The sequence below is a fragment of the Trypanosoma theileri genome (genome assembly GCF_002087225.1).
Source record: "Trypanosoma theileri isolate Edinburgh chromosome Unknown TM35_Tth_32_V1, whole genome shotgun sequence".
NCBI lineage: Eukaryota > Euglenozoa > Kinetoplastea > Trypanosomatida > Trypanosomatidae > Trypanosoma > Trypanosoma theileri.
This window is the reverse complement of record NW_021639874.1, coordinates 266,426-274,837: the sequence shown is the minus strand read 5'-3', so window position 1 is coordinate 274,837 and position 8,412 is coordinate 266,426. Positions and strand designations below refer to the sequence as shown.

The window sequence follows — 8,412 nt, the reverse complement described above, 5'->3', positions numbered from 1 at the left end:
AAAAAAAAAAAAAAAAAAAAAAAAAAAAAAGAAACAGTCAACTTGGGAAGGCATTCTCAATAGGAGAACCTCATCCATCTACCACTAGTACTAGTTATATATAGTACTATCATTCCAATAACCCCTGTTATTGTTGTTTTTGATGTTTTTTGATGTTCGTACTGTTATTACAGATACGGTTTGCTCAAGGGAACGAAAAAGAGAAAAAAAAAGTGAAATCCTTTATATTCACCCTTTCCCCATTCTTTCTCTCTCTCTCTCTCTAAAGAGAAGAAAGAAAGAGAGATATCTCAGTCCTTCCGCACCGCGCTGTTTCCCTCCTGTAGACAAGAGAGGGCATCGTGCAGATGCCAATACCAGACCCGCTGCAAGTGTTGAGACTGCAGCCGCACTGTCCCCTCGCGGTCTCCACCCAAACAACACACACCGCGCAGCAACAATGGATATCGCCCAGCCGCACAGGCACGGAAGTGTCGTCGCAGTAATTGCATCTGCGCTTTCACTTCACGGTGAATAATCATCTCTGCATCTAATAATTGGCCAATGTCCATCATATCTTGGGGAACTCTTTTACTGCGCCGTGAATGTAAACGTCCTAATGCTGGTGTTAATATCTTTCGCCCTCTAATATTTGTTAATCTACTGACATTATCATTTTCATCCATACCACCATCATAGTTTTTATTGTTTTTATTATGATGATTATTACTACTATTATCATTATCATTGCCATTATTAAGAATAGCATCAAGGTCGTATTGATCAAAAATATAAACGTTATTATCATTTACATTATCAAAAAAATTAAAATGCATAGGATCGTACATTCTTTTTTCGTTTCTTCTTATCCATTTTGGTGGTTGTGGTGACTTACTTCGTTCAAATAGTTCTGTCATATTCGTTAATAATGGGTGGTACTGCAGGCTTGCAGGGAAGGTGAGTCTTTCCTGTAATAGGGCATCAAAGTCATTATTATTATTATTATTATTTCTTTCTTCTTCTGAGTTATATAAGTTTCCTCCTCTACTATTAGAGGTTGGAAATAACGCTAGTAATACAGGATTCTCCGCAAGGTTTGCCATCTCCTTTGCCATTTCAAGTAAATAATTACGACCATTCACCACAAATGGATAATTACCACTAAGAAGACTACGCCAAGCTACAATAGATTTCACTACTGCAACAGATACCCGTTGTAGTTGCTTTAGTAAATACAGTACACCATTTCTATAGTAAATACGGTGTTTCACTCGTATATTTGATTTCAATGGTGATTCCAAAATTCGCACAGATGTGAGAATGCGAGGTCGTGGCCCTTTGTTATTACTATTTGGTACTATTGGCCTCGACCACCCCTCAAGTAAACTACTTTCTGATGATGATGTTCTTGTTTCCTTCACACCCGTAAGCACTTGGTTCTGATCATTACTATTACCATTATGTATATTATTATTATTATTATTATTATTATTATTATTATTATTATTATTATCTCTTTTATTACTACTGCGGTTTGGCATCCCAGTAAAAGCAAAATCCACTGCAGCTAGAGATAGAAAAGAACGTAACCTTGACATAATGGTTTCTCTCTTATCAATAGCAGTTAATACAAGAAAAGTTGCCGTTTTGTGTTCTCGTAAAATATGACGTAATTCCATCATATCCGCTACCGCCATATCAAACAATTGTGTAGTGGAAACTCCTCTAAAACTCCCATTATTTTCTCTACTCATCGTTTTTCTTGACTGACCCCTTGTGGATGATTTGGATGTAGATCTGCTAGATCTCTTACTCTTCTTTCTATTGCCACTATGAGAACGGGGTACTGTATAGATTTCATCTCTATCCGCACTTAAATTATGAATTCCTTCATTATTAACACTTTTCTTTTCTTTTTCTTCTTTTTCTTTTTCGTTTTCTTCTTTGATATCGTCCATTGTATCCTTGTAGGCAGAGACATACCATGCAGCGTGTCTTGATTGTGTACTGAATACACTCACAGAATGTGATCTACCACCTGCTGAGGAAGTGGCAATAGGAGTGCTATTGTCCATAGGATTAGCAGCACTGCTACTCCTGTTATTATTATTATTATTATTATTATTATTATTATTCTCTACATGTTGTTTAGACATACCACCAGTAAAGAGTGGGACTTTCTTTATCCCCGTTAAAGGAGTTTCCAACGTTTTCTGTACAGATTCCTCTTTTTCTTTGTTTGTTAAAACCACACTTGGGGATTGTGGAAAATGTGGAGTGGGAGAATTCATATAATAGTGTTTTCCTGTTGTTCCTCTTATTGGAGTTGTTGTGTTTGTTTGAATATCCGTCTTTGGTCGGCCCTTCTCTACCACTTTAAGAATATATTTCTCAATAGCAGTAATATCCATAGGTGGTAGGCGGCAGGTTTGCATAAGTGAACGGATTTCGTTAATAATCTTTTGTAAAGCGGATTTCTCACGTAGACGAAGAAACTTTCTTGTAAAAGCATCCTGTTTATATTTCTCTTCAATGTCTTCATTATCATATTCTTCTTTTCCCTTTTCTTCTTCCTTTTCTTCTTTGGTTTTCTCTTGTGAATACTCTTGCTGTAATGCCATGGTTACATATTTCGAAAAGGGTACATTTACAATTCCATTTCTTCCTAATCCTTCTCCCTTTGCTTGTCGTTCACATTCCGCATTCTTCTCTATTGAACTTCTGCTATTGTTGTTGATGTTGCTGTTTTCATTTCTCTCTATATTATTTACAGTGTATTGTTGTTTTTGTTTTTTAGGAGTTTCATCATATCGTTTGGTGTGGTTCATCCAATGATGGGTGTTCTCTTCTGCAGTGAAAGAGTTGTAACTCTCTTCTTCTTCACACATGGAGTTTTTCTTTTTTTATCTCTCTCTCTCTCTCTCTCTCTCTCTCTATATATATATATATATATATATAAACTTCAACACCTCTACGATGTTTCTTTCTTTCTTTTGTTTGTTTGTTAGTCTTCTTTTTCTTTTTATTTTTTGACTAATTTCTTTTCCCTTTCACCGTAGAAATAGTCAGAATACAGAAAGTAGAAAAAAACAAAAAAAGAGAGAGAAATCAGAAAAAAGGAAAAGGAAAAGGATTAGAAGAAGAACAGTACAAACAAAGAAAAAAAAAAAGAAAATAAATAAATAGAAACAGAAAGAAAAGAAAAAGAGAAAAGAGAAAAACATTGGCAACTAACAATAAGAGAGATTTCACCACAACTGTAGTCGATATAGGCTTCCACAATGCCACCATTAGCACAGGCAGCCAAATATACATGAAACCGTTCGAAAGAAAACAATAATAATAAAAATAATAATAATAACAACAATACAGAAATAATAAAAGGAAGAATACAGAAGGAAGAAAAAGAAGAAGAAAAGGAAAAAAAAAAAAAGAGTTCTCTCTCTCTCTCTCTCTCTCTCTCTCTCTCTCTCTCATCAGAAAAATATATCCGTTTCGCTACTTTCAAGACACCGTGTACGATGTGCGAGAATATACCACACACGTCTACACGCTCTTTTAATTAAGGTATGCGGCATAATAATCCCCAACTTCGCCGGTAATCGTGGTTGAAGAAGATGTTTATAAATAGCGGTTTCCACACGTTTGGCCTCTACCGCTGCTGTTTCTCCTAATATCTCACGGGCAATCATAGGCATCTCTGCAGAAATATTATTATTATTATTATTATTATTATTATTATTATTATTATTATTATTTAAATCTCTGGATCCAAAGGCAAAGAGTGTAATCCGCTCTAAACGTTCCATAGTCCGTCGATGGAAACGACAATATGGTGTTTTCCGGTTCTCTGCAAATACACTACCACTATGTAAACCGTGTCTATAAAAGGCACTTCCTTGATCAATGTAAATAAATCGTCTTTTACTTTTTGATCGTGGTTCGTACTTCCGTGAAGTTAAACGGGCGGTTTGACAAGAAAATCTGGGTTCACATGCGGCGAGTACAAATGTATTGTGCCCCACCCACCGGTCTGCATTTCCAATGATTGTATCAAATGCTAATTGATCCCATTGTTCACGTGCAGTCAAATCTCGCATAGCCGCTGCTGACATGTGTGTTTCTTCTGTGGAAGGATGATTTATCATTATTTTTTCTTCTTCTTCTCCGTCTTCTTCACCCGTGTGATCCTTCTTTTCAAATATCTCTTCAGCATCCTTAACCTCATCCTGATTATTATTATTATTATTATTATTATTATTATTATTATTATTCGTATTATCATCATGATTGCTGTTTTTCTTCTTCTTGTTGTTGTTGTTGTTGTTGTTGGGATCCACCTCTTCAAGTCTACGGAGAGCGGGTAAATGTTCTACAAAGTCTACAAAAGCTGAACTCTCTATATTATCCACATCCCACATCCATAACTGTACAGATGCTAATATACACTTGGGGTTTTCAATATTCATTACTGCCGCTAATCGATTATCTTTACAATGAGATGTAATAGCTTTACCATACCGTGTTGAAAGTACGGCTTCTTCTACCCAATGTACATAAAAAGGACCAAGTGTGGCTGCAGCGGCTTTAATGTAATCTACAGGAATCTGTACCCACGCTGTGGGCGGTACACGGCGAAATCCAAGAACACGATCCATATGAAATGCCACCACTTCACTTACGGGCTCCAACAGAAATCGTGTTTGAGATAATTTCACCACAGCCGTTATATTATTATGACGAAGTGAGAGTAAAAACTTAATAGTTCGTCCTGTTGAGAGTATACTAGACATGGGCTTTAAAGCCATCCAATTAGCTGGATTGTTAAGATATGCCAAACACGCGGTATCTTTACTAGGTGTGTAATCCGCATCTGTGGGATCGCAGAACTCTACACTTCCCATATTATGCCGTAGTGTATTTAACACCATCACATCATACTCCGCCAGTTGCATTTCTTGTTTATAAAACTCCATTAATTCTTCTGTGGGTTGTGGTAAAGCTCCTGGGATCCATGCATGATCTCTTCTATCGTTATTACTAGTAAGATTAGGTAAAAGGACTCCATGATGTTTATAAGTGTGAATATCTTTAAAAGATTTGGATCCCTGCAGGACATCTCCCACAGAGTACTGCAGTAGTTCCGTATATTGTTCACATGCCTCTTTCCATGTGCTGTTGGAGAATCCACCAGGAAATAAACTAAGTGTGGGTGTTGTGTGGGAAAAGGTGTCAAAGCGACGTCTTAACAATAGTGGTAGTGATGATGATGATGATGATAACGATGAAGATAATAATATTGTTCCCCGTTGGGGTTCATGCATATCTACTTCTTTCTGCTGTTCGTGTGGTGTTCTCAACTCCATATTTGTATGTATTTCTTCTTCTTCTTTTTCCTCTTCTCTTTTTCTTTCTTCTTTCTGTACAGCGGGAGATATAATACGGTCATCACCCTCAGGCTCATTATTATTATTATTATTATTATTATTATTATGGTCGGCTTTCTGTACAGGCAGCGCCTCTGGTGAGGTGTGATGGGTTCTACTGTAAAGGACTGAGATGTTGATAAGTGTGAGGATTATCAACACAGCAGCGAGTCGCAGGTTAAATACATATTGGGAGTTGTAAAGACGGCGACGCACTCGTGCAAGGCTGCGGTGTGAGAGATACTTTAAACTCATACACACACCTACACCATACAGGTATAATAATAATAATAGAGAGAAACAAAAACAAAAAAAAAGAAGAGAATATATATAAAGAAATAAATAAAGGCAAGAAGTATATATATATATATATACTCCATGGCTTAAATACAAGAGAAGGAAGAAATAAATATAAAATATGATCCCCTACTTTGGTCAACCCACATGAAAAAATAAAAAATAAAACAGAAATAAACGATAAAAAGAAAAAAAAACTTCTATGTAGTTTGAATTGCCTCGCACCTCTTCTCATTCCATAAATCAAAAAGAAAAGGGAAAAACAAAGTATACATTAGACTCTCTAGTCTATCAGATGGATCATCCGGCAAGAGTTACGAAGTGGCAGATTCCACAGTCCCTTCCCTCTTCAGATCCCCCCACTTGTGGAGGGAAAGTATTGGGGTTGTGTGGATAGGGCTGTAAAGAAGAAAATAATAATAATAATAATAATAATAATAATAAAAGAAAAGTCACTATCATCTATACGGGTAGTTCTTATTTGCTTACAGGTAAACCCCTATACATCTAAATATATAATATATATATATATTTATTTATTTATTTAATCTCCCAGAAGTTTTCGAAGTCTTTCATTTTCAAGTCGAAGTTTGCGCAGAGTCTTCATCTTCTCTTGCAGGAGAGACTCTGCTGTTGTTAAGCTAGACATGAGATCCTCACGCAGTGTAGTAGACTCTATGTATTCATCCGCAAGTTCACGTTCAGCCATAAGTACACGATGTGCGAGTTCATCTGCCGTACGCTGCATTACTTTCACGGCATGAACTGTGGCTTCCATATCTTCTCGTGGAGGTGATGATGGAATTTGTATTTTATTATTATTATTATTATTATTATTATTATTATTATTATTATTATTATCATTTGATCGATATTTAATGACTCCTCCCATTGTAGAATGTAGTGATTCATTCCTATACAGATCCTTCTTTGGCTTCTGTTCTTGTTCTTGTTGTTGTGAAAAAAAAGGTTGAGGAGATCTTTCTCTCATTCTATTGTGTACATCTTTTTTCTTTTCTTCCTTTTCTTCTTTTTCCTTTTCTTCTTCTTCTATATTTCCTGTTTGAGATGCTTGAATGATACCTTCCCATGAAAACACCTCCACCGCATTTTCCTGCAGAGTCGCCTTCTTCACCCATGGGCCCCCCACACTTGTTGAGATGAGTGGTGTGGACTCCCGCAGAGGAACTGTGGAGATCTTCTCTGTTGGCTCCTGTTGATTAAACGGCCCAAACTTCATCGTCTCTGCTGGAATTCCTTTTCCTTTTCTTTCTTTTCTATTTATTATTATTGGAGTTGGAGTTGTTAGTGAACTTTCATGGGATGGACGTTGACTGCCAAGAAGAGGGAATATCTCTTGCAGTCGAAATAACTCTCCACCCGGCAATCCCACATTCCAGTTATTCTTCTTATTGTCATTAGTCATACTGTTAATATTATTATTATTATTATTATTATTATTATTATTATTATTAATAGTATTATCTCTTTTGAATGTTGGCATCGTCCATGCTGGTGGAATATCTTCTAATGTCTGTAGTGGTGGAATAATCTCTTTCTCTCTTCCTCTTATTATTGTTGTTGGTATGGCTTTGGTAGGTGTATACATAATATGTGGATTGACAGAAGATATATCTCTATTCTGTATGGGTATGTCTAATCTCATTCCTGTTGTTTCTCTTGTATGGATAATAGCCGTATCCCTATTATTACTCTCACTTCTCCTTCCCTCACTCATACTATTCCCCTTGTCATTATTATTATTATTATTATTATTATTATTATTATTATTATTATTATTATTAATATTATTATTAAGAGTATTGGTCTGTGCGGAATGTTCCTCTGCGAGTATCAAATCCCATCCAAGTGTGCGTAGTGGCCGGCGGGTGAAGGAAGACGTCTCTGAAGATAAATCCACACATTCATCATCACTGTTCACATCCACAGAGAGAGGAGGATCATCATTGGTACAATGACTCCTAAGCATTTTTCTTTCTCTCTCTTTATCTCTTTCTATGTATATATATGTATATGTATCTTTTCAGACTCTACAGATCATACAAACCTTTTAAATGGAATAGAAAAAAATAAAAGAAAGAGAAAATAAAAGAAAAAAAAAATAATACATTGATATGTGTGGTAGAAAGATTAATCACACATAAATAAATATATATATATGTGAAGGATATACACAAAAAATCTTGTCTTTCTATATATATATATATAGAAAGACAAGATAAAAGAGTGGGTTAAAACAGTAGCGTGCATAATTGAGCATACAAGTAGATAGCACCAAAGTGAGGGAAGAAAATAAATAATAAAAAAAAGATATAAATAAAAAAAAATGAAAAGACGAAGGGAAGCCATAAAAAAAAAGGGGCTAAAACTGCATTGTCTAGCGCAGAAGGTGTGTGGGTGTGTAAGAGGAACAAGAAAAGAGAAAAAAAAAAAAGAAACAAAGAAGGATTGCATAAAATATCATGAAGAGAGACCCTCTCTTTCTCTCTCTACACATACACACATACACATATATATATATATATAAGAGAAATAGCATAACGAGAAGTATCGTTTTCTTTTCATGGACAAATAAGACTATAATTTTGTTTTTTTTTTTTTGTTGTTTTTCCTCCACACCTTTCTATCAGCCCTACTATTGTTTTCATTCTCATTGTTGCTGCTGTTGCTGTTTTTTTTTTTTTTTTTT

The 8,412-nt window shown here is 35.5% G+C and overlaps 3 protein-coding genes across 3 annotated transcripts; all 3 read right to left on the bottom strand.

The window, feature by feature from the left end:
• Positions 1-290: 290 nt before the first annotated feature.
• On the bottom strand, positions 291-2,867 carry TM35_000321920 (uncharacterized protein; the record flags this gene model as incomplete). The annotated part of the gene is made up of 1 exon (XM_029028819.1): positions 291-2,867. The coding sequence occupies one exon, from the start codon at positions 2,865-2,867 to the stop codon at positions 291-293; it is 2,577 nt and encodes an 858-aa protein (XP_028879943.1).
• Positions 2,868-3,455: 588 nt separating this feature from the next.
• TM35_000321910 (uncharacterized protein) lies at positions 3,456-5,660 on the bottom strand (the record flags this gene model as incomplete). Its single annotated transcript, XM_029028818.1, has 1 exon — positions 3,456-5,660. The coding sequence occupies one exon, from the start codon at positions 5,658-5,660 to the stop codon at positions 3,456-3,458; it is 2,205 nt and encodes a 734-aa protein (XP_028879942.1).
• Positions 5,661-6,246: 586 nt separating this feature from the next.
• On the bottom strand, positions 6,247-7,692 carry TM35_000321900 (uncharacterized protein; the record flags this gene model as incomplete). The annotated part of the gene is made up of 1 exon (XM_029028817.1): positions 6,247-7,692. The coding sequence occupies one exon, from the start codon at positions 7,690-7,692 to the stop codon at positions 6,247-6,249; it is 1,446 nt and encodes a 481-aa protein (XP_028879941.1).
• Between the last annotated feature and the right edge of the window lie 720 nt (positions 7,693-8,412).